Raw genomic sequence first — 27,368 nt, 5'->3', positions numbered from 1 at the left:
TAAATAAATAAATAAATGCAAAGAAAGAAAGGAAGGAAGAGAAAGAAAGAATATTTCTTTGTTGAGATAAATTGGATCTTTGTGTCTCTGGTCTTCTCCCTGTTAAGGGTACATCTACGTGAACAACAGATTCAAAGTGTGAAATAAAAAACAAATACTTCCTAATATCGTAGGACATTCAAAACCCTCATACAATTCTCTTCCTTTGGGGGAAGAAAGCACAGTATATATCATAAATTTGAAGTTGGTTGCTTTAAAAAAATAGATTAGTATGTTCTACCTGTTGGTCATTTTGTATTTTTCTCTTTTATTTTATTTCTCCTATTTTCTTCCCATATACTATTCCCTCTACTTTTGTATCTTTCCCTCACCACGTTTGCTTCTTAATACCTTTTCTTTCTTTTTCTGGTTCTTTCCTTTTCTTCTATAATTTTCATACCTACTTTCTTCCACCCCATCATATATTGTTTTCTATTTTCTTTTTCTAAATTCACTCTCTCTCCTTATATTGAAAATATTTGTTGTCCCCTGATATGAGTTGTTAAATTATAAGGCCATATGTTAAAGTGAAGAGATTGATAAATGCTTTTAACACTTGGCATATTTGGCAAGAAATTATTATGAAAAGATAACAAAATGGTGCTCCTCTCATTGTTAAGGGGATTCATTTTTGGGTTTAGAAAATAGTTATATCCCCTGGGTAACCTTTAGCTGCCTAGTTATATTCATATATAATACATATCACTGCACTGGAAAAGAAATGAGACTTTTTTTCTCTGAAGCTTAAGAAATTGAGAACATTTTTCTGAATAATTGAGCAATTGGCAGCAATAAAGTGGTGTGTTTTTATTTCTCACTAAAGAAAAGAAACAATCTTAAAGATAATAGCCAACTCTTATTGTTTTGTGCTGCATTAATTGTAGAAAAAGATACTGTGTTATGTTTGTAATGCATAATTGTAACAAAATGTATTATGTTTGAAATCATTTAAGACCATTTCAAAAGCTGTTGCCATTAGCAGCTGCCAGTTGACTGACAATTAGAGGTTCCTTAGCTGAACCTGCAAGATGTAAACAGTTTCTATTTTGTACTACACTACCCTCCAGAAGAAGCCCAATGGATAAGGAGATTGCTGTCACATACAAAATTTGCCAGCAGACCCATTGCTGTGGAATAATGGGAAATAGTTTGCTAAATAATGGGGATCCCAATATTCTTCCTTGTTCTATCTCCCTTTAGTGGGGAAGGGCCCAGTTGTGTGAACCAAGCTTTGGTTTTCAGCTGATATCAGAAACTGATCAGAAGTCTAGGCAAACACCTGTCCCCTCAACACCTGACTGGCTAGATAATGGCTGGATCAACTGAAATATTGATAGTTTGTAAGCCTTCACCCATATCCATGAGATTTCAAGAGGAGTGGAACTTTGGGGTTAATCCTAGGAAAATAAAAATATTATATGAAGAGTAAGCTTGGATATTCAGTAGAAGATATGCTCTGTGAAAGCAGGAACTTAGATTTTGTTGTCATTCAACAGTGCCTGACACATAATGGGCGTATTATAAATTTTTTTAAACTGATATATTCCAGTTGAAGACAAATAGCAGCTTGCATTGAGATGAATGAGTAGGGGACATGATTATGAGTTCCTTTGCTTTAAATTTTGCAGTTATTTGATAGCTCATTTGCTACAGTGTTTCCATAGGCCTCAGTGATTCATGCATATATGTTAAATTAATTTTTTCCAAGGAAGATAATTGATTCGATTTTCACTTTTCCATGCTTAAAACCTAGGTTTGAAACCTAGGCTTGGGGGTACCAGGTGACATCTACAAGTCCCCCTGATAGCACTTTTGAGTTCTTATAAGATTATGAAACCTATGCCAGGCAGATCATTTCACTTACAGCAAACAGTATAGTCTCCTAGTATGGCAAAATCAATTGCTGTTTTACATAACCTCCCCTACATTAATATTTGGCTACATTTTATTATTAGGTTATTAACTCAATAAAACATGTTTTAAATCAAAACAATGTTTTTACCATTGGTAGGTTCTACCTCTCCTTGCACTGTACCAATATTTTGTTTCTGGAATTTGCCAAGACCTAGTCAGAAATATAGAAGCAAGAATCCTCAAGGTAAGTCACAAACTTTTAAGATGTTTGATATTCCTGAATTGTAAAGATACTGTTATAAACTAACTTGGTTCTAATACTCATAATAATACGCTGGTAATAACATAGTGTTGTGTTATATAAAAAAATGTGCCCATTATTATAATAAAGTATGAGATAGAGCTGGTTAGAATCTCATTTTATCCTTGAGCCACAGAAAAGTGAGGAACAGCTACACCTAGGGACAAGGCTTGCCCAGCGTCAGACAGCTTGGAAATCACCACTTCTGGAATATTGGTTTCCTGAGGTGGAGACTAATGAATCCATTTCTGAAGTTTCTGTGAACTTTTTTTGCTAAGGATCTTCATGTATATCATAATATGTGAGAAGTTTTCATTATACAGACAATTGAAGTGACAAAACAGACAGATGCTAAATTATAACTAATTCTGTCACCTAAGAGTAAGGTGAGGCTCTCTGCCTTCATGATCCATGTGAAGTTGGCTTGAACCCCATGTGGAGGGGGAGGCTGAAGCACCTCATTTTCTCTGCCTTTTTCCTAGTGAGCTATGGTCAGACTCACTCATTTCTGTTGAGTTCATTCTGTGCATGGATCATCTCAATATCCAGCAGATTACTCCCTGTTCTGTACCTCCTCATCTTGAATGTGCAATTCAGTCCTAATCCACATTCTATGCATGCACACACACACACACACACACATACACACTCACTCATTTACACATAAACATACACAGCATAGTCACCCAAAGTCTTTATTTTATACTGGACTTAGTGAAAATTTGGAGCACAGGAAAATTTAAGTTGAGGCAAAACAAACAATTTAAAATAGAATATTTAGAATCTATAAATAGAATATTTAGGATTCTATTTAAAATAGAATATTTAGAATATTTAGAATACTTAACATCTCTGAGTTTAAAATATTCCTTAGCCAATACCTCATTCTTTTCCTCCCATCCTATGGCTTAATCAGCTGTGTGCTGGTAAATGTTTCATATGTCACTCTAAACAAAAAGCCCTGATTTGTAGCATTTTCAGTTTCCATGGTGCAAATATTCACACTATAGCCAACTTCAGCCTACCAACTGGGCATTATGGAATGTAGAATTGGGACAAGATATAGTCTCCTTTTGCAATTGGGAGTAAGTGGTTCCATCATTGTACTGACTTAACCTTCCTTCTCCCTTTTTGGGAATCCTCTGTATACCCTTCTTCCCCATATCTTTCCTATTTTCTAATGAGGGAAAATTAGACTTCCCTTTGAACTCCTCTCTTCATCTGGACCCTGCCCTTGGGCCTGTGATTTCAGACCCAAATAGTCCATCACATTCTATTTCTAAATAAAGACAATACTTTTCCTAAGAAGAATTCTGGTGCTAATTATTAAGAGAATATATTTGAACTCAGGAATAAGTAATTTTTTATCAGCCATGAAAATTTCTGCCTCATTCTTTCTGACTTACTGAACTCTTTAAGAGTTCTCCTGCTTTTGATTGCCAATAATACTTTTTAAAAGCTGCATATAACTTCTCTCTCTCTCTCTTTTAAAAACAGTACTTGGGCACCTGGGTGATTAAATGGTTGAGCGTCTGCCTTTGGCTCAGGGCATGATCCTGGGGTCTTGGGATCAAGTCCCACATCGGGTTTCCTGCAGGGAGCCTGCTTCTCCCTCTGCCTATGTTTCTGCCTCTCTCTCTGTGTCTCTCATGAATAAATAAATAAAATCCTTAAAACCCCAAAAGCAGTGCTCTGTCCAAGATTGCAAAGTTCCTGAAGTTAGAGTCTAAATCTTACTCTTTTAATTCTCTCTTGTATCTTGAGCAATAAATTCATATATTGACATTCAGTAATTAATTATTGAATTTGCATGTAAAATCTATAGACATTTATCAAGTGCCTACTGTCCACCCCTTCCTTAATGTTTAGTAGGAACTCACCTAGAAGATACTTGGTAAACATTTATTGCTTTACTGCTGAAATAACATTTCTTGAGTATCTCCTATATAAAAGCACCATGTTAGTAACTCTAATGAAAGAAATGTAACCCATAGTCATTGCTTATAATAAAGTGAAAATAGGGAAGAGAGACAGGACATACACACAAGACAATAACAGGTGCATCTGCCACTTGATCAGTTCCAAATAAGTATGATGAGCACTGTCTTCTGGAGTTTGGAAAAGAGAAAATGACTTTGGGTCTCTTGGTTTTACTAAGTAGGTTAAGATTTAGTGAAGAAAGCAGAACTAACTGAGCAGGGGAGAGGAAGAAGGGAACATCCTTGACAGACAATAGTGCAAAACATCTGGAGGTGAGACAGTATTGGCTTGTTAAGGGGGCAGGAGTGGTTCAGTGAAGCCAGAGAGGAGACTTTGAGGAGGGAGGTCATATGAGAATACCAGAGATTCATGTTGTGATCCATGATGTCCGTGACTGGGGATGGGGCCCAGTCCTGAATTCCAAACTAAGGCATAGTGTAGAAGAGGAGCTGTGAGAGAAATGAGATTATGAAATAAGAATTGGGTAGCAGTTTTATTCTGGTCTGTCATTTAGAGGCAAGAGAAGCAGGGAATGGCTACAGTGACCACTGGTAGCATGTCAGAAGGAGATCCAGGGAAGCACTGAAAGATATTATCTGGAACGAAGCTTTTGATTAAATGGCTATGTTTTATTGGACTGTTAACACTTGGCGACTCTTCATACTAGGGCTAGCTTAAAAGCCAGTGAACAACTGTGGACTCTAGTCTGCAGCCTTGGGTTGAGAGGTGGAATGAATTGCAGAATCTTGGTCAGAAGAAGATCATGATCAGATGTATCATGGCAACAGTGTCAGGAGCAGAGTGAGTTGGAAGTGGCATCATATTGGCACAGTAGAATGGGATCACCCAACTAGGGTTTTGACAGAAGCAATGAAAAAGGGCAAGTGATGAATCATACAGAGGAAGAAATGACAGCCTGTTTGAATAGAGTTTGCCTGACCTTTAGGAAGTAAACTGAGGTCAGTGAGTGGGAAGAGAGAAAAGTCATAGTCAGGAAACAGCAAACAATGCTTTCTGACAAGTCAAACAGCAGTAGATCACGCTGCGAAGTTTCTGGTGTGCACTAGTGTCTTTCAGGGAAAGCTTTAAGACCTCTTTATGATCAGTCAGTCTGGCTTCACTTTAGAACTGCCAACATCTTGAAAGATTTATTAGTCTCAACATATCCAGCATTCCTGGGAAGGGTACTGATGCTTCTGTATTTGTGTGAGCGAAGAGTTGATTTAAGGGTATTTTTTTCTATCTGGCTTGTTTATGTTCACACTGTTGGTCATTTCTGAAAATACATGTTCATTGTTATCACCATTGCTTTTTCAAATGGCCAAATTGGTATGATAAACCAAAACAGTGGTAGCCCTAGAGGTTATAGGTTGTTCATGTACAGCTGCCTCACAGCCAAGATCAGAGGAGACAAACCTCACACAGCATTTCCTCCAAGGGGTAATGAGAAAGTGTTCATCTAGAAGTCTAAAAGAACTCCTAGGATTCCCTAATGTGTACTTGGTTATTATTCAGCACTGGGGAGATTAGAGCCCAAGGTATTATAGGCAAAAATCAAAGTATGAAATTTAATAGACAAGTGGTTTTCTCATCTGCATTGAAAATATTCTCCTAACCTTTTATGCTTTATTTTCATGTTATTGTCACTTTCGCCTTCCTCCTAACTTTATTTCTTTAAAATTTATATACTCGTAAGATTCCTAAGGCAGTGCTTAAAGGAAAAGAGATAATAAATGTGTGTGTATGTGTGTGTAATATATATATAATCTTCATCCTATTTTGTATTTCATTCCCTGTTTGCACAACTTTCTCTGTTCTCAACAGTCACTGGAGTTTTCAAAACATTGGTCAGGTTAGGGCCCTGTCCTGCTCAAACTCTCCAATAACTTCTTATCACACAAGGAATAAAATTCCAGGTTTTCATTCTGGTCTACAGGCCACCTTCATACCTGCCTTCTTACCCCCTTTTCCTCTCTCTCTCTCTCCACACTCCTCCCACCGTCCTTGAGGACCCCAACACCCCCAGGTTGCTCGTGATGCCACATGACCTTTGTACTTGAGTCCTCTCAGCAAATTTTCACATATCCTTTTCTCATGTCATTCCCAGATTTTTCTCTTGAGTATCTTCTCAGAGAAGTCCTTCTTGACTGGAGCTTGAAAGTTTCATTTTGTCAATATCTTCTACCTTGATAATACAGTGTATATATCTTCATGTATCACTTAAATTAAGTAAATATACACATGGAAGGAATGTAACATCCAAGAGGGTTTGGTGCATAAGAGGTGCTCAATAAACATGTTAAACGAATGAATAGTCAACTTTTGTTCAGGAACTTTTCTTCCCCATAATTTACTGATTGAAAGTCCTGCTGTATAATATTCAAAATAATGTACAATTTGTAGTTACCAACTGATTAATTTTAAGGATATGTCTTTAAAACTGACAGTGTGCATTAATTATGGGTGACAAAATGAATAGTTGTTTCTAAGTTGATACATTATAGAGTTTATCTCCTGGTTTGACTTTCCTCAGAGTATTACAGAACATCAGTGGTGTTTTGTTTTATTTTTCATTTAAGTCATAGTTCACCATGGGAACAAAAAACAAATTTAATTATTGTTTTTAACTCTTCCATGCCTGTCATATTTTTGTGTTTGTTCTGATGAAGTAAGCCATATCTGACAAATGTCCATTGTTTTGAACAGTTGCCTGCGAGCTTCTTGGTCCATTGCACATGCAAACTAGCTTACACACAAACACATACATCTCCATCCACTGTGTTTACCAAGCATTAGTTTATAAGGCATTACGAATTACATCAAGCAGAAATTTTGGGTCTCATCAAGTTGATGATTTTTCTCTAAAATTTTTATTTTTAAGTAAAACAAATTATTTAATTTAAAATCTCATTTTTTTCTTTCTTTTAAAGATTGAAGTCCTTACAGATTTAGGATTTTTTTCTGAAGCCTTTTATGAGATATCCCAGATTTTTTATGGAAAAAACATGCCTTCCTCAATACCCGCTGGCTGTAAGGCTACTGGAAAAGTGAAGGTAAATCTGCTGATTTGATTCAAAGTCATTTCTTTACTTTTTGAAGGCTACATTTCTCAAATTTGGGGAATGCTTCCACAAAAATGTATTTAAAAGTCTCTAGTACTGCAAGCCTCTTTGTTAAGCCTGCTTATAGCTAACAGCAGGCTTTTACAAGGTTTCATTCTTCTAGAAGGGAAGGATGTCATATGGGAGAGTATGGCATTGGAGTCAATTTTTACAGTGGAATTCTGTCTTTATGTTACAGATGGTCTCAGTGGACGCATCAGACGCCACCTCTTAGACTTTTTGGCATCTAATTTTACAATTTCTGGCTAACGTTTTTAGTCAAAACAGTCTCTCCTCATGTTTTAGTTGGATATTTTGATTTATATTCTTTATATCAAAGTGTTAAACATGTATTGTTCAAATTGTATTTGTAAATTAAATAATTGAAACATTCTTGAAAATGAATACTGGTGCTTCTATTTAAATCAGAGTGAGCTCTTATTTTCCTGTTTGGGGTTTCATGGGAATTGCTGAGTGATCTTGCAGGTGCTTGGACCCTTGTGATCCAGCAGTAAAGGAGGTAATAAGTCAGTTTCCTGTGGAAGACAGTATGCATGAGGAGTGAGACCGACAAACACAGTACATACTGGTGGGATTCAAATTTAGAAGACCTGGGATCCCTGGGTGGTGCAGCGGTTTAGCGCCTGCCTTTGGCCTAGGGCGCGATCCTGGAGACCGGGATCGAATCCCACGTTGGGCTCCCGGTGCATGGAGCCTGCTTCTCCCTCTGCCTGTGTCTCTGCCTCTCTCTCTCTCTGTGTGTGTGTGACTATCATAAATAAATAAAAATTAAAATAAAAACAAATTTAGAAGACCTAGAAGAAGCTGGGGAATAGGCTCTCAGTCTTGAAAATTACTTGTATAAGCTGACATTAAATATGCATACAATGCATTCATTACTTCAGTATATTCCCCTAAAATGTCACTCCTTTCTCAGCATGACTGCTACAGCATTATAACTGTTGTACTTGGGTAAGCATGAGATTATCTACAGATAAGCCTAAGAGGGACGTCTGTGTGTGTATGTATATACATCTCTGTCTCTTTCTATATCAATCTATCTAGACACAGAGGAGTCACTTAGTTTTTTGCTCATTTTCTTGGCACGAGCTAGCTAACTCATCTTCTTACCTGGATTTATGTAACTAAATTTATATTTTAATCATTTAAATATTTTATTGAGTGCTTACTGAATACAGGCACTATTTTAGCTATGGGGATACACCAGTAAAAAAATAAGTGGAGTTATTGACTTTTTGGAAGCATGTTACTATTGGACAGTCCAGTGAAGAAGACAAACAAACGTATTAAGCAGATAAATAAATATATGTTAGGTGATGATGTACCTTGAGGGACAGTCAAGCTGAGCTGAGGGGACAGAGAGTGATCAGGGCAGTAGATGGCTATTTTATTAAAAATGCTTTGGGAAGTCTCTCTAATAACAGAGTTTTGAGGGTGAAAGATTTGAGGGAACAACCATACAACTAGGAGGAAGTGCAAGAGCAAAGTTCCTGAGGGGGATGCCTGAAAAAAGTTGTTGAGGAAAACCAAAGTGGCCAAGTGAGACTGATAAAATAGGAGGAACAGATGTTAGGGATTCAAGAGCTGCAGTCACATAGGACCTCATAAGGCTTGGTGAGGAACCGGTGTTTACTCTAGATTAGATGGGAAACCTTATGGAGTTTTGAGCACAGGAGTGACAGGGTAGGAATTACTTTTCAAAGGACCATTTTGCTGACTGTTTGGAGAATAGAACATAGGAATAAATAGGGAAATTAGTTGAAGATCTTTACAAATAGAGTGAGTGAGTCATGACCATGGTTGGGGTAATAATGGTTAGGGTAATAATGGCGAAGGAGTGAAAAGAGGTCTCACTGATGGAGATCCAAGTAAATTTCAGAGCATTAGCATAGAGGTTTAAAATCATGGGACTGGATGAAATCAGCTGAAGTAGAGAGAGAAAAATAGAAGTCAAGAGGACTGAACTTAGGGTCATCCACATTTAGAGTCCAGGAAGATGAGAAGAAAAGAGAATCCAGTTGGGTAGAATGAGAAACAAGATAGAGTTGTCTTTTTGTATTTGTTTTTTTTTTTACAAGAGAGTTTTTAATATTCATTACTTTCACTAAAGCAAAGAGTCTGAAACTAATTTTTCCAAACTTAATTTTTATTAACTAGTTTTCATAAGAGCAAAGTGTGGGTGAATTGTCTTTCAGTGGATTGTGACTCTAAATTTTGTATTCTCAAAGTTAATATGAAGCTTTTCAACTTCAATTGGGAATTTAAAAAGTATAATTAAAAGAGGAAATGCGTTCAGGGTTTATAATTAAAATAGGTGCCAATATTATTAGGCTGCAGGCTAGTTATTTAAAGAAAGGATTAATTAATTAGATTTTAGTTGTAAAAGAAGTAACTGAAAAAGTCTTACAGATTACTATTGGACTTTCCATAGGCTTTTTAAGAAACTCTGTCTTTTAACATGATACTCACACTGGATTTCTGCTCTTATCACTAAATATAGAGTCCCATCATCAACTCTCCCAATTATATAACCCAAGGTCTTCCTCTGGACTCAGTTATTTACTTTTTAGTAAATATTTAGTAAATATTATTTTTAGTGGATTAGAGAAGACAAAGAATATCTTCAAAAAGGGAAAAAAATTAACACTTATGAATACTGTATTCTAGTAAGATCTGTACGTGATATCTTGGTTTAGGGGGTCTTCCAAATCCCTCAGATTCTAAGACAAGGAATTGGGAACAAGTAGTATATTTGGGAGGTGATTTCAAGGAGAGTGGCAAGTCCGTGGGAGTCAAATAGGGAAGGAGGAGAACCATCACAGAAAATTAGCGAGGTTCCCTACATGGGCAAGACCAGAAGAACAACCTTGTGCTTATTGGAATGGATTGTTCCTTGTAATTCTAGCCTTTCCTGAACACTCCTGTGGCCACAAAAGGCCCGCAAGCAAAGACATACAGGTACTTGAAGTAGGATACCGACCGTCCTTATGTGAATAACTACCCACAGAAGCTGCTGGTAACTTCTAGGTGACTGAGGAGATGTGGGTGGGGTATCAGTATTGACATCTTCAAAAAAGGGCCTTCTGTACCGAAAGGAATGCACCCTACATGATGGTACAACCATCTCCTCAGGCAAATAAATGGAATGTTTCCAAATACAACGTTGTATTTAGAGCCAAACCTATAACCGGTCGATTCACCACAAAGGAAAAGAACCACAAAAAGTTATTATGAAGAGTAAAATGATTTAACATCAAACTGGCAAAGATTCTTCTAAATAACCTCAAACTGGCAAAGATATTTCTAAATGCTAATACTCAGTGCTAATACTCTTATGACCCAGCACTTTTGCTCGTAGGAATCTATCCAAAGGGGATATTCGGAAATAAACAAAATAGCCACCCCTGTTATTTAAACTATGGCTGAATGATGGGATGGAAATGGGAATTAGTCCCCCTCCATGTGTAACAAAAGGAAAGAAGTTATTATGGTGCGTTCATAGGATAGAATATCATCACCTAGCTATAAACCTGAGGCTTACGAATGACTTAATGGCATGGAAAAATAATTCTGATATAACATTTCATGAAAAGGAATACAAACACACATATGTAAAATTTTAAAATACATCAAAATATTAATATTGACAACCTAAAGAAGTTGATTTATGTGTAATTCTTGTCTTTTCTGACTAAAGCATGTATACTTTTACAATAAAAATTGCATACTTTTAGAACACACTAGTGGTTTCATATAAACAATATTTTTGTTTCTGAAGTTACTGTTTTTTATATTGGCAGATATTTCAATCATTTGACTCAGGAAAACCTCTTACCAGTAAAGAAAATATTCAGGTAAGGATAACAATATTTTATAAATGTTGGATATTTAGCAAGGCTAATTTTGAGTCATTTCAATCTATTTGGTAGGAGTAACTCTTGTTTTTGAAAATCTGCTACATAATACTATTCTATTCCTAATAATGGGGTTTTATCTCCAAAGGCTGAGGGTCAGGGTAGGATTGGACCCAAACTGATCTGGTTTTCAAATTGAGCAAATATCAATTATTACTTTTAAATGTTTCAGTTATGAATGTATATTCATTTTGTGTATGGACATGTTAAGTATCTAATTTTAATGTTTATCTTGATTATCTAGACAAGAATGGCTGACTTTGATTATAAGAAAAGGATTTTGTGTATTTTGCTGTTAGTCCACTTGTTTAATACTGCTTTTACTGACATCCTTTCCCCAGTCTAAGATTGCCTCTCAGCCAATTGTTTTCTCTCATTTATTAAAAATAAAAAAAAATTTATAAAGTTAAAAAATTTTGGGGGCACTTGGGTGGATCAATTAAGCATCTGCCTTTGGCTCAGGTCAAGATCTCGGGGTCCAGAGATTGAGCCCTACATAGGGGCTCCCTGTTCAGTGGGGAGTCTGCTTCTCCCTCTGCCCCTCCCTACCACTCATGCTCTCTCACACACTCTTTCTCTCAAATAAAGTCTTTAAAAATAAAAAAAAAATTAAAATGTTTTTTATTGAGACACAATAAATTGAGACATAACATTGTATAAATTTAAGGTGTTTAATTGATTTGATACATTTTTTATACTGCATTATGATTACCACTGTAGTGCTAGCTAATGGAAGATTTTCATATGACATTTTCATAAAAAAGTCTTCTAACATCCCAGTGTTCTTTACAAAGAGAAGACTAGACTGCGCATCTCAATACGTTTGTTCTTGTCAGTAATTGAATGATTGGGATTTAAACTTTAGATAACCTAGTAGCATTTAAATATCTTTTTGGTTTTTTTCACATTTTTATATAAATTCTAGTTAGTTAATATGTAGTGTAGTTTTAGTTTCAGGAGTAGAATTTAGTGATTCATCAGTTATATACAACACCCAGTGCTCATCACAACAAATGCCCTCCCTCATACCTGTCACTATTTAGCCCATTCCACCTCGCACCTTCTCTCCAGCAACCTTCAGTTCTCTAGAGTTAAGAGTCTGTTTTATGGTTTCTCTCCCCCCCCCCAAGTTCATCTGTTTTGTTTCTTAAATCCCACATATGAGTGAAATCATATAGTATTTGTCTTTCTCTGACTGACTTATTTTGCTTAGCATAATATGCTCTAGCTCCATCCACATTGCATAACATTTAAATATCTTACAATCATTTTTTAAAACCTAAGGAGTGTCGTCAGTCTGTCCATTAGAAAGCATTAGAGCAGAAGAGTGGTCGTGCAGTCTTGTTAAGAGGTTACAGCCAGGTAAGGTGTCCACACAACCAGCTGTTTATCAATGTAGAGAGACAGGTGCATATAGTTTTATTTTTTTTAAATGCTGGGAAACAGCATTCTGTTTCATTAAGTAAGCTATTTTTATTAAATAATTTTGAGAAACATTTCTCAATATTGCTTTAGTTTTATTTTCCATAATTTTGATAGGCATGTCTACCTTTTATTAAATGTAATCTTACTACTTTTCCATTATTGTTCATGCTATTCCACAAACTTCACTTTTAATTATGCTTCAGATGATTCATTGTTTGACCTTAAGATTTGTTTTGATTTATAAGCAAGTTGCCTGAAATGAAAGAATCGGTATTAGGGAGATACACATACTCATTTTTTAAAAATTTTTATTTATTTACGATAGTCAGAGAGAGAGAGAGAGGCAGAGACACAGGCAGAGGGAGAAGCAGGCTCCAAGCAGGGAGCCCGACGTGGGACTTGATCCTGGGTCTCCAGGATCGCGCCCTGAACCAAAGGCAGGCGCCAAACCGCTGCGCCACCCAGGGATCCCTATATTCATATTTTGTTTCAGTGTTCTAAGACCTTTGGATGTTTAAGACTATTTTTTTTCAGTCATAAATTCCAAGGCATCCTAAAAACACTTTTTAAAGGAGTGTTTTGGGTGTAAAAGGAATGTCGGTCTGATCATTTCTTTTTAAACAAAAAGAGACTGACAGTATAATGGAAAACCGATTTCTATTAGCTAATTAATTAAAACAGAACTGTTGGTCTCCTTAAGACTCTTCAGATTACACTTTTATATTTTCTGTATAGAAGGAGAGAAAGGAGTGTTAAATAGCATTACTAATTAATCTTTTTTGATCCTCGAGTGTTTGTATGTAATTGTCAAGGCTCATTAAGACACTGTTTGCTATGGAGAAAAAGAGAAGAGAAACCTTCTCCCCTCCCCTTACACCACCAACCAATCTGAAATTTCCTCCCTGGATGTAGAATGTCAACCGTTTTCCTAGTACGTAGTTTGTTGCCTGCTCAGGCTCAGTGCTGCTCCACGTCTGGTTCTTCTGCATGTAGAAGAGTCAAAAGAATGAACAACAGCAATAGACCTCTCCACTGCCAGTGTTGCCTCAAACTCCCCCAAACAATGAGACTTTTCTTTTTTAATTCACATAGAGCAAAGTTTCCCTCTCTTCTAGAATAGATAGCCCCAGCAGCCGAAAATATTAATGAACAAATATTGTTAATTCAACAAATATTTAATAAGAGCCTAGTGTATGCAAGGCACTCTTCTGGTGTTATTAAAGAGATACATCAGTCAGTCAGCAACAGACAAACTCCAAGCCCTCAGGGCGCTTACATTTTAGTGGGAAAAACTAATAATAAGCATGATATATAAGTAAACATTATAATTAAGTAAATTATATAATAAGTTGAAAAGTGAACCACACTAAGGGAGAAAATAAACCCAGCAGCACATAAAGGGGATTGGGAGGAGCATGGGGCTAGGTTGGAGTTTGTAATTTTAAATGGGGTAATCAGGCTAGTCTTCACTGACATGACATCTGTGAACAGGTAAAGGTCCAAGTTTAGGAAATCTGAAAAAGAACCATCTAGGAAGATGGTGCAGTGAGTACAAAGGCCTTGAGGCAGAATTGCCTAGCTTGGTGAGGGCATCTCAGCATGGTGAAGAGCTGTGTGAGGGATGCGAAAGCAGTAGGAGCCAGGGTTGGAGAGATAACAGGGTCAGTTTGAGAAGAGCCTTGTAGGGTCTTATTGTAACTTAGGTTTTTCCTCTGAACAAAGTGGGAAGCAAGTGGAAGGTTTAGAGCAGAAGTGTGGTCTGATCTACCCACTTAAAGGGATAACTCTAGTTGATCTAGTGTGCCCTTGTGCTAGGTACTGTTCTAGTGCTCTCAATCAAACACATCAATCAACAATGGAGATAAATACCCAGCCCTTGTAAAGCTGTGTGTGTGTGTGTGTGTGTGTGTGGTTTTGGGGAGACTAGGAATACGGTTTTGGATGTAATGAGTGTGTGTGTGTGTGTGTGTGTGTGTGTGTGTGTGTGGTTTTGGGGAGACTAGGAATACGGTTTTGGATGTAATGAGTGTGTGTGTGTGTGTGTGTGTGTGTGTGTGTGTGTGTGGTTTTGGGGAGACTAGGAATATGGTTTTGGATGTATTGAGTTTGAGATCTCTCTTAGATATCCAAGTGGACTATTTGAGCCAGAAGTCAATGTGACTTCAGAAGAGAGATTGGAGCTGGAAAGAAAAACTCAGGATTTCATCAGCATTTAGATGAAATTAAAACCATGAGTCTGCTGAAGATCATCTAAGGGCGGAGGGGAGCGAGATCACCTCAGGGGAGGTAGTAAGGAAAGGAACAAAGACCAAGCCTTGGAACACTCTGATATTAAAAATACAGGAGAAGAGGAGGAAGCAACAAAGACTGAAAAGGAATGACTGACAAGATAGGAAAGAAACCAAGAGAATGTGGTGACTTGAAAGCTGAAAGAAACATTTCAAAAGAGGAATTGATTAATAGTGCCATATTTTGCAGATGAATTAAGCACCATAACTCACTGAGTCTTACACATGCATCTTTTTTTCACATTTAATAGCTTTGAAATTAGAGTGCATTTTATAGTTGAAGACATGTGATAGTTTAATTGACATATGAGATGATGATGTCTTAGATTAAAAGTAACATGGCATTTAAGAACTAAGAATTAAACACTGGTTAAGGCCAGTATAGGCCATTGATGACCTTGACCAGAGGGTTTCAGTGTAGGAAAAGAATGGGTTTAAAAGCAAATGAAAGGAGAAAAATGGGAATATTGGCAACTCTGTAGATCATTGCTATGAAGGGGAGTAAGAATTTGGGTAGTAGCTGGAGAAGGGAGTCAGGGTAGAGATGGTTTTTGTTTTTTAAGGTAGAAGAGAACAGCATGGCTATGTGCTGATGAGAATGTCTGCAGCAAGGAGATGATGCCTGAGTAGACCAGTGGGGACAGGATCAGTGGCCTAAGTGGCAGGAAGGGAGGCAGAGTGGTGGGACTGATGCTTGGTTAGGTAGGAGAGATGAAGCTATAGGGTCTATGGACACTACTCTGACCACTTTGATTTTCTCTCCTAAGTAGAAGAAGCAAGGTCATTAGCTGGGAAGAGCACCAGGAAGAAAGGGTGAGGATTTAGAGAGCAGGAGAGTGAATGGACTGAGATGTAAGATGATGGATGACCAGGTAGTGCAAAGGTTTGGTCAGGATCTTGAAATGGGACACCTTAGTCGGACAGCATGCTCCTCAGCCATCTTCAGCTGCAGGGCACACACCTAGAGAAGGCCTGGTGTTGGTGTTGGATTTTACCAAGGAAGTAGATCTGCACAGGAGGGGACCAGGGAGTCCAGTCCATAGTGTGTACACAAGGTGGAGTTCTGACGACTGAGCATGGACTTGAAGCTGGGTAGGGAGCATGCTCATCTACACAGTCTTAACCCTGCTGCAGTCTTAGTACCTCTAATTTATTCATGGCAAAGCAGAGCCAGCAGGCAGGCATGGCCGATGAGCTTTTGTGCGTTCTCTATTTTGGTAAGATGTCCCCTCCCTTGCTCTCAGAGTCAGGTTTACTCATTATGTGGCAGGTCTGGGCTCATGAGGCACAGGACACAAACTGGTGGGGAGTGACAGGAGTACTTAGAACTGCTGCGGTAATTCTGACATTGTACATCTCTTGCAGCAGACCTGCCGTTTATGGTACCTTGAGTCTATCCTGCATTTCTTCACCCAACACCAAATGAGGAATGCAAAGGAGGATGAAAACTAATATTATCCAGAAACAGTATTTCACAGATTTGCTTTGTTTTCTTCTTTTTTTTTTTTAGGCACTTGATGAATTAATAAGTAAAGGATTGCCTCTAATTCTGGTTACAGTTGGCCAACAACACCTCTTAAGTAAGTTTTCTTACGTTAAAGCCTACTTTTTAGTAAGTGTGGCTGCAACAATAAATTGTGTCCCAGAAAATTCAGTGAAAACAATCTACCATGGACTTATTTCTGAGAGGAGTAAAGCAAACCTTCCAAACTTGAAAGGTAATTTTTTGTTTTATTTTTTACTTGTTTTTCTTTCTCCTCTTTCTCCAACTATTCTCGCTCCACTCCCAATAATCCATATGAATAGTCTAGTATATATTCTTCCCTATTTGGATGTTGCCCTAAGAATAGTATTGGCTGTTGCCCTAAGAATAATTGTTTTTCACCATTCAGTATGGTGTTAACTGTGGGTTTTTAAAAAAATAATTACTCTTTATCAGGTAGGGACATTTCTTTTTTATTCCTGGTTTGTCAAATGATTTTATCATAAAAGGGAGCTGGATTTTATTAAGTACTTTTCCTGCATCTATTAAGATGATTCTATGGGGTTTTTTTTTTTTTTTGTGTGTGTGTGTGTGTGTTTTGTTTTGTTTTGTTTTTATTCTGTTATGGTGTAGTAAAGTAATTGATTTTTGAGTGTTTAAACTAACTTTGCATTCTTAGGCTAATTCTACCATTTAGTCATAGTGTATTCTTTCTATACATTGCTGAGTTCTGTTTGCTAGTATTTTGCTGAAGATTTTTACATCCCTATTCATGATAGATATTGGTCTGTAGTTTTCATTTCTTGTGGTATCTTTGTCCAGTTTGGATATCAGAGTAATCTTGACTCTGTTTTAAAATGTAATTGTTATTATTATTCAGGTATGATGAGGCCAACAAATGAGGAGATGGCCACTAAAACAGTTTGCCATTTAACCCTCCAAGACGTGGGGCAGGAAACTGCCTGTGAGGGTCACACACAGAAGCACCAGGGTCACTCAGAGGCAGAGAGAGCAGGAGGAAAATGTGGATCCAAGTCTTCCTAGCTTCTCTTCTGTTCTGATACATATCCCAGGGTTCTTCCATTACCAATCTCCAGGCATTTATTTCTATCTTTTTCTATCCCTCCCTCACTTTCTCCTAACGGGAGAAAACCCAGCCCTGGATCTTTCTGCTGGGCCTCTCCCAGTTCTTAAGCCCTCTTTCATACTCAGCTGACCTCTCACTCCAGATCCCCCTAATCTAGGAGAAGAGCCAGTAGGTAGGAATTAGAAGAAGAAGGGAAGGCAAGTGTGTTCAATTCTGTGTTGTTTTATACTTCCTCTGCCCCTCTGACGAACTTAGTCTCTTTAAGTAGGTATATTTTTTGTAGCACTTCTCAGTCATGTTTTTTTTTTCTCTCTCTCTGTAGTCTAGAAGTCAGGTTTACTAAAGCAGGCAGAGTCTGTGATCCAAATTATCTCATTTCTCCCTGGCTCAGAATAAGGACAACTTTCAATTTGTGGGTGGCTATTTTGAGATACTTGGGAATTGTGGATTGTGCTATTCCAAATGGTCTCACTCTCTGCTCTTTGTATGAAGGGCTTATGCAAATCACTGGAACTGACATTTCCAAGGAGATCTTATAGAAATATAAATATCTGAAAGACTTAAAATACTTTGGGGAACTTAGAAGGTCCTGTGATCCCAGGGGAGAAACCACTGTTCTATATCAGTAGCCAATAATTTAAAGAACATCACCAAGCATCCTAAAGATCTTTTCAGAATTGTCTGACTTGTTGTAGAAATCATCCTCAGTCTTGAATATATCTAGGGACCATTTGATAGAATAAAATGTTTCTAATTATCAATGTGGGTTTCTTAAAATGTGAAATTTATCGATTTCCAAACTAATGATGAGTTTTATGAACTAGAATTAATAGTTAAATTAACCACAGATCTTCTTGGTTCTTCCAAAATTTTGTGTCTTATAGAGCTGTGTTTAAAGGATGATGGAAGCTCAGGTGGTCAGTTTGTAAAAATGAAAGATGACTTCACTTTTAGCACATTGAAGGTAAGTTTGGAAATTTTTTCACATCATACTAAATTAATTACCGAAATCTCCACTATTAGGCCCTGGACAGGCTCACTTCGAGGTCTGTATTTGTTCTTGGGAGACCAAGTGGCTTTTCTTGAGTAAACCTGGATTGAGGCCAGAGGTGGCATCAACTCCTTACGAGAAAATTAGATGCCCAGAGGTTGTCAGACTTTGACTTTACAACCTGATTAAGGCACTGTGGGAAATATGATTCATTATTTGATGGGATTTGAGTATTCCACGCCCTGTTTCTCATTTCCTAATAATAATAGTGATGACAACAGCAACACAAACAGCTACCATTTATTCAGTGCTTACTACATGACAGGCACTTTGCATGATTAATTTTTACAACTCTGTAATGTAGGTATTAATCATTTTTGAACTATTATGTGCTTGAGCTGTGAGAAAATAGATGCTTAGGAAAAAATTCACTAATGCCATGCAACTAATAAAATATGGATGGTGTTCTTAACCATTATGCTAAGCTGCCCTAGTACTTATATAATATCTACTGTTCTGTACAAACAAGTTTTTAGATACATGTTTCTTGAATGATTGGGTGGTCCCTTTCTCCTCTGCCATGCTAAGTTGCTAATTATAAACCTCATTATCTTCACATTACCAGTTAGGTGACCATAGTTTACCTGGAAATACAGTCAATCCTCATTCACAGATTCAGTATTTGCTAATTTGTTTATCTGCTAAAATTTACTTGCAACTCCAAAATTGATACTCATTTATGGTCATTTGTGAACATCACAGAGCACAGAAAAATTTGAGTTGCCTAACACACTCAATTCCCAGCTGAATTGGACAAGGCAATGCTCTTTTTGTTTCTATCCTCATACTGTAAACAAGTGTTCTTTCCATGGTCTATTTATTGCCATCTTTTTTTTTTCATTTTTGTGCTTTGTTGGTGATTTCATTATTTGAAATGGCCCCAAAGTGTAGTACTGAAATGCTGTTTAGTACTCCTAAGTATAAAAAGGCTGTGATGTGCTTTATGGAAAAAATTAATGTGGGGCAGCCTGGGTGGCTCAGCGGTGTAGAGCCGCCTTCAGCCCAGTGTGTGATCCTGGAGACCTGGGATCGAGTCCCACGTTGGGCTCCCTGCATGGAGCCCGCTTCTCCCTCTGCCTGTGTCTCTGCCTCTCTCTGTCTCTATGTCTCTCATGAATGAAGAAATAAAATTAAAAATAAATAAATGTGTTAGGTAAGCTTCAGTTAGGCTTGAGTTTTTGAACTATTAGCTGTGAGTTCAAGGTTAGTGAATTTACAGCATATATTAAATAATGTGTCCTTAAATATAAACACACACTAAACAAAATTATGTATGGGTCATTGGCAAAAATGTTATGACTAGGGGCCCTCAGGAACCTATCCCTGTATTTCCTCTGGGAACAATGCTTCAGTATTTGCTAATTCAGTATTTGCGGCTACATTATAGAAGAGTTTAAAAACTCTGAATAATGAGCATTGGCTGTGCGTACAATAAAGGGTAGCTGACATCCATGCTTATTCTTGCCATTTATCTCCTTTTAATTTCCTGTTACCTTTTGCCTGTTTGCTGAGTACTCTTCTCTGATGATTATGTTCAAGTTTCCTATCTGGTCTTCTATTCATTATTACTTTCCTCAGTACATGAAAAACACCTGATGAATAAGGATGAGATATTACTTGTATTGTTTTTGGACTTATGTGATTATATGGTGTTCTTTCCTTAGTCAATTTTACTGATAGAAGCTGAGGACAAGCTAAACTTCCTTGTGTCAGAGGTGGTGCATCCGGACCATAAGAACCTCTCTCAGTGTTCTGCTGGTGAGTTGGAGATTGTGGTGGAGGCCAAGCTTCAGCTAGCTGCAATTGCCCTGCAGAGACACCAGGCAGCGTACAGGTTAGTCTCTTTTCACATGGAAGAGAATTTCTTCCTCACCCTAATTTGTCAAATATACCTAAATTTTATGTGAGTTGTATAAATTCCAATATTAATAGAGCTTATTTGTGTTTTATTTTTCAGAGGAGTTGTCATATACTATTATACTTTAAACTACAGTTCTAAACAAAATGATTGCTTTATTAAAGCATATAGCAAGGATTTTTTCTATACATACATGCTTTATATACATATATATAAAGAAAATTTTTCTATAAAAATATATATAAAGAAAAAATATATATAAAGAATGAAAAAATTAAAGAGCTTTGCTTTTTAATTTATGTATTTATTTTTTATTTTTAAATTTTAACTCCAGTATAGTTAATATTTAAAAACAAGCTCTATTATAAAAAAGTAACATTTTCTGAACTATGTTTTACGGAGCCATTTAAGAAACAGTTTTAGGTGGATGGTTATTTAAATGTTATGCAATTGTTAGTGTCAGATCTATCATTTGACTTGTTCATTGAGTCATTCATTTGCCCAACCAGTATCCATTAACTACTTCATTGTTAGGCTCTGATCTAGACACTGAGGATACAGAGATGAATAGAATATAGTTTCTGTGTCCAAATACTGAAAGATATTTAAACAATTAAGTGGGATAATAGAAAACAATATAGAAAAATATAGGTTTTTTATAGAAAACCTATATTTTCCAGAACTTCTCATATCATTTGTGGTAAATACCTCTATCATGTAGCCCTCTCAGTAATGATTCTTTGAATAATGCACAAATTTATTATTTTACTATTATTTCATTCATTCAAAAAGTAATTTTGGGGTACCTACAATATGCTAGCCACTGTTTTAAGTTCTTGAGATATATCAATGTCCTAATACTGATATGTACTATATAGACAAAATATTTAACAATATTAAAAACAATCCTACTCTCATGGAGTTTATGAGATAATGAAGGCTGACATTAAACTATCAACAAGTAAGTAAATTATATAGTGTGGCCAAAAATGATACATGATATGGAGAAATCAGGAGTAGAGACAGGGTGAGGAGGAGGAGCTATCACTTTAAATTGTGCAGTTGTAGTAAAGAGTATGACTCCAATTTGATATTCAATGGCTGACAACTTTTAGGCCCCCCATTCCCCCTTCTGTTCCACATCTGGGCAAGCAGATAAGAAAGCCCAGCTGCTTTCTTTGGGAGAAAAAGGTGAAGCCCACCTGTAGCTTTTGCAAAGGGAAAATCAATGTGGCAGAAATCTTGCTTTGCTTTGATTAGAAACACACAGCCATCTCGTCAGTGTGAGCCTTGACCAAAGGCTCCCCATGAATAACCACATCTAAATTTGATTTTATGCTAGAGCAGTATAGATTTTTAGAAATTTATCATTTTTGTGGTTTTTAAACAGAGGTGAAAATCCATATAGTCCATTTTGGAGCAGTGACTCTCAAAATGTGGTCTGCAGATTTCTAGGGTTATCTCCAAGACCCTTTCAGAGGGACTGTAAGGTCAGAAGTATTTTTATAACAAAACTAATATGTCATTCACCATCTTTGGTGTGTTGTTATTTGCACTGATACTGCAAGAGCAACAGTAGTAAAACTTCTGGCATCTCACTGTGAATCACAGTGGCACCAAACCGTACTAGTGGTTATTGCGTTCTTTACTGCCTCACACTTGCAATTAAAAAAAAAAAAAAAAAAAAAAGCTGGGGGTGCCTGGATGACACAGGCGGTTAAGCATCCAACTCATGATCTCACCTCAGGTCTTGAGCCTGGTCATCAGGTCATCATCAGGTCATCAGTTCAAGCCCTGCACTGGGCTCCACACTGGGTATGGAGCCTACTTAAAAAAACAAAAGCCAATTTCCCTAAGAACACCTTTGATGAACCAGTAGAATCTGTTACATTTATAAATCCATATCCTTGGATATATCTTTAATATTCTGTGGAAATATTAAGTGGGAAATACACCTAAAGCATCTTTGCTGTATATCAAAGTCTGGTGTTTGGTTGTCTTGGGGAGGAACACATACATGATTGAAATGCGAACTGATCAAGCAGTTTTTTTTCATGGAATACTGTTTTTCTTTGAAAAAGCACTGAAAAACTGATTTTTCAGACTTGGGTATTTGACAGGCATTTTATTGAAAATGAACAAAATGAACATGCCACTTCTAAGAAAACAACAAATAGTATTTGTTGCTAAAGATAAAATTTGAACTTTTGTAGGGAAACGAGAATTTTGGAAAATTTCTATTTTGTCACCATGAGTGTGACAGTTTTCTAATGCTTATATCATTCTGATGATGTTGGTGGTAATTAATATTAACAAGCATCATTTTTTAAATTGTATAAAGAAATGTTTCAGCATTAAGGGGATTTGCATAACTCAGGGAATTAATATTTTCCAAATCACCAGTAGATAATGTTCCAAAATCCTGTTAGCAAAATAGACCAATAGGTAGTAATGTAACAGAAAAGGAAATTTCATCAGTGTGTAGTATTAGCTTTCATATTGCAAGAAACTTTTAAGAAACTATCACTTGTCACATTTTGGTATAGTATTAGGGAAAAATAGTCATAATTATTTTAAAAGGATATTAAAAATACTCCATCTCCAGCAGCTATCTCTGTGAGGCCTAGTCTTCTTCATATACTTCAGTCAAAACAATATGTCACAACAGACTGTAGAAGCAGATATGAAAGTCTTCTGTTAAGTAGATTTTCTCTTATTAAGCCAGACATTAAAGAGATTTGCAAAAAAATGCAAAATAATGGCATTCTTCTCACTATTTTTTTTGTTTTAGGAAATACAGATGTTTTCATAAAAATGCATTATTGATGTGAACATGTAATGGGTTTATTGTTTTTATTCTAAAATCAATTAATAAATAGTAATGAAGTTAAAGTCCTAATATGATAAGTGTTAATGGAACTTTGAGGATTCTTAATTTTTTTAAGGGTATGCCTTAAATGTGAGTGCTGAGAGAAAAAAAAGGTTGGGACACACTGATTTAGAGTATTGTTACATTTGTAGCTATCTTTAAGAATACAGTGGAAGTTGATTGATGGTAAATAGGCTTAGCATCATAATGTAACATTTTCCCTTTTGAAGTTTGAGGAGAAGGAACTTTTACTATGTGATTTCTTAATAGAAAATATATGTATATATAGAAATACATTGTCTCCCTCTCTTTGTTTAAAATATATGGCTATATGATTTCCTGTAGAAGAATATGGAACTCTTTTCTCCATGCTATTTCAGAGAGCAACAGCAGCCCTAGAATATATTTCTTGTCTTTTACCTTCCTTCTCTCCCCAGCCCTCTACATGTCTTACACTCATGGAAAACATGAGTGATTTTTTTTTTTTCTGAGAGGAAAAAGGAAACAAGAAACTAGAAATTAGAAAATTGCTTCAGAAAGGAGTGTCATCATAGAACTTTAACTTGAAAACCAGATAGACATATGCAAATAATGTGCAAGTGTATCAGAATCACTCCTATTTTAAATACATGAGTCCGACCCTTGGGACAAAACCTGCAAAAACTTTGATGTTATTGCCTTTTTGCAGCAGAGTTGTCATTTAGGGACGCCTACTGTCAAGATGAATGAGTTTTTCTTATGTGAACTTTACCCCCCATGAGCTTCTGTTTGGGCGCGGCAGAGAGTTTTGGACAGTCCCTTTCCCAAATGATGGTTAGCTTGACATTTTATGATACTTCTAATAAAATTATGTGTCAAGGAAATTGAAAGGCACATTCCCTAGGGTGACAGGTAGAGTGAGCCGCATGGATTTTATGAGAACAAACTGACCATTTTTGTCATGAATGTTAATAAGAAATAAATGGGATCAAAGTTATTCAAACTGTATTTCTCCTTCTTTTAGGGCTGCCTCTCTCAGAGTCCTATCTCTCTCTCTCTCTTTTTTTTTTTTTGTTAAGTTCCTTTCTGTTCTCCTTTATATTTAATTTATTGTCTAAATGGGATAACATTTGAGCCTTTTAATTTTGTGTCGGAATGAAACTTCCTTCCTTGGGGATTTTAGAGTGTTTAGAGTGAGTAATCCTCCTGCACTTTCTGTCTCTGTGATGAAGTGCAGAAACTAGAATTTTCCATTGTGCACCTACGCAGTACCGGGTGGATTAGGACATACTAGCATGTTTATATTTTATTCATTAAGTTTTTGGGTTAGCAAGATTCTAAACCTCAGACCTCATTTCTCTTGCAGTCAGAATTTAGCCTTCAGAATCAGGAGGATGGGGTGGGTACCACTTCCTTCTTCCCAGGCCCTCCCGGAGCCATCCTCTGCTAGCCTCTGAAGCTGCGCAGGAAATAAGGGGCCTTTAGAAACGGGTGTGTACCCTGGAGTGGGGAAGGGTGTCAGGGAGAGGAAGTTGCATTCCCATATACATACTCAATCTGCATTACAATTTTTGTTGTTTTCTTGCTTGTTTGTTTTTTAGTTTTATTTTAATAAAAACCCGTAAGATCATACAACACAAATCATACCTTAGAAATTATTCTACCAGTATCTAAACCATTTTAATGACTCAGCAGTATCTTGGGAATTTAAAATTCAATAATTAGCAGGAAGCTTTCTATTCTGGTTACTAATTTGGAAAAAAAAATCAGTTTAGCTCCTCCCATATACCCTGGCCTACTCAATACATGAGATGAGAGCAGCTAGCGTGCACCGAGCGTCATCTATCTGCTAAGCACTCCTACGTTCTAAGTCACACCCCACTCTTACCAGAATGTCAACTCCATGAGGACAGTGACTGTATCCACAGCCTCTAGATTTGTTCCTTGCCTGTAGAAGGTACTCAGTATGTATTTTTGAGCAAGTGAAAGAATAAATACATTTTATCCTTAGAATGATTCAATTTCATGAAGTCTGCAAAGTAAAATGCAAGGCAGAGAGGACCTTTATGTTGATAAAAGGTATGGTCAAGAAAGACTGTATAGTGGTCACAAACACGGCACCGAGGAACACTTTACCAAAATAAACAAAACCGGATTTGTTAAAACTGCAGAAAGACGGAGGCTATGCCGTAGGCAGCAGTTAAGTGGGTTAGATTAGGCCACTGAGCTCTAATCCTGCCTCTTCTTTCTAGCTGTGTCATCTTAGGCAAGTCACTTAACATTTCTATTTCCTAATCTATAAAATAATGACGATAATAGAATCTACTTGTAGGTTTGTGGTGGAGATTAAGTAAATTAAGTCCCACAAAGCAGATAACAGAGAACCTGACAGGTGGTAAACACTCAGTAAATACCAGTTAATTCTTCTTTTAAAGGATTGTGGAGGAAAAAAAAAGAGAAAACCTCTGTGGACAGAGAATGTGTGTTAGCACCATGTTTCCAGCATTCATTCATTCATTCATTCAAGATTTCATTTAATTGAGAGAGAGAGTGAGAGAGCATGAGCAGGGTGAGTGGCAGAAGGAGAGGGAGAGGCAGACTCCCAAATGAGCAGGGAGCCTGATGTGGGGCTCAATCCTGGGACTCTAGGATCATGATCTGACTCTGTAGAGAGCCTGACTTGGAGCTCCATCCCAGGACGCTGGGATCATGACCCAAACTGAAGGCCGACGCTTAACCTACTGAGCCACCCAGGTACCCCATGTTATCAGCTTGTAATACAACATGTAGACAAAAAAGAAAGGAATTTAAAAATATAATTTAAAAGTTGAGCATATGGGGATCCCTGGGTGGCGCAGCGGTTTGGCGCCTGCCTTTGGCCGAGGGCGCGATCCTGGAGACCCGGGATCGAATCCCACGTTGGGCTCCCGGTGCATGGAGCCTGCTTCTCCCTCTGCCTGTGTCTCTGCCTCTCTCTCTCTCTCTCTATGACTATCATAAATAAATAAAAGTTAAAAAAAGGCAGGCGCCAAACCGCTGCGCCACCCAGGGATCCCTAAAAAAAAAGTTGAGCATATGTACACACTCTGGGAGCCTACAAACAGACCATACCTTCTCACAAGCATCCATGGACATGTGTAAAGCTGATCATATACTAGGCCCAAAACCTCAGTAACTGACCCACAGGAAGAAATGTACTGCCCAAAGTCCAGGGACATGGGAGGCCTCTGGAACATATGTGGAGGGAAGTGGTAGGATCTGATTTACCTCTTGAAGAGATTGCTGTGGCTGCTATGTGGAGAAAAAAAGAGCCAAGGCGAGAGGCCAGTCAAGAAGCTCCCATTTATGCTGCCTGGAGATGATAGTGGCTTGGACAAAGGTGCTAGCACTGGAGGAGGTGAGGGGCTGCTGAATGGTACCATATTTTGAAGGTGAAGCTGACAGAACTTGTTGATGGATTGAACATAGAGTATGAGTAGCAATGGTGATTCTAGACTCTGCCTCTGGGATGGAAGATGAGGGAAGTGGAGTGGGTTTGGTGTAGGAGGCAAAGCCGGGGGATCTGCTATTAATATATTTTATTAGTTTCCCACAGCTGCCATAACCAAGCACCAAAAACTGGGTGGCTTAAAGCAACAGAGTTTTATTTTCTTGTGGTTCTGGAGTCAATGCTCCAAAATCCAAGTGTCAACAGGGCCATGTTCTATCTGAAGGGCTCTAGAGGAGAAGCCTTTCTTGCTTCTTGTAGCTTCTGGCATTTGCCCATAATCCTTGGCATTCCTTGACTTGTAGAGGCACCATTCCAATCATGTGGCTGTCTTCTCCCTGTGTGTCCTCACGTCATCTTCCCTCTGTGTATATCTGTCTCTCTGTCCAAAGCTTCCCTTTTTATAGGAATAGCAGTCCTATTAGAATACTGTCCACACTAATGACTTATTTAAACTTAATTACTTCAAATTACTACCATTCTGAGGTACTGAGGGTTAGGACATCAACATACTTTTTTTTTTAAAGATTTAATTAATTTATTTATTTGAAAGAGAGCAGGAACAGGGGGTAGGCAAGGGTCAGAGGAGAAGAGAGAGAGAGATAATCTTAAGCAAACTCTGCGCTGAGTG

The 27,368-nt window shown here is 37.3% G+C and overlaps 1 protein-coding gene across 1 annotated transcript in view; it reads left to right on the top strand.

Moving 5' to 3' along the window:
* CFAP54 (cilia and flagella associated protein 54) overlaps window positions 1–27,368 on the top strand; it is a 299,369-nt gene that overhangs the window by 173,826 nt on the left and 98,175 nt on the right. The window contains 6 exon segments of the mRNA XM_055336223.1: window positions 2,051–2,137; window positions 7,105–7,227; window positions 11,097–11,150; window positions 16,434–16,641; window positions 18,378–18,457; window positions 20,209–20,378. Of these exon segments, the coding sequence (XP_055192198.1) occupies window positions 2,051–2,137; window positions 7,105–7,227; window positions 11,097–11,150; window positions 16,434–16,641; window positions 18,378–18,457; window positions 20,209–20,378 (722 nt within the window).

The sequence above is a fragment of the Nyctereutes procyonoides genome, unplaced genomic scaffold (assembly GCF_905146905.1).
Source record: "Nyctereutes procyonoides isolate TBG_1078 unplaced genomic scaffold, NYPRO_anot_genome, whole genome shotgun sequence".
Lineage (NCBI taxonomy): Eukaryota > Metazoa > Chordata > Mammalia > Carnivora > Canidae > Nyctereutes > Nyctereutes procyonoides.
This window is presented reverse-complemented; position numbering and strand designations above follow the sequence as displayed.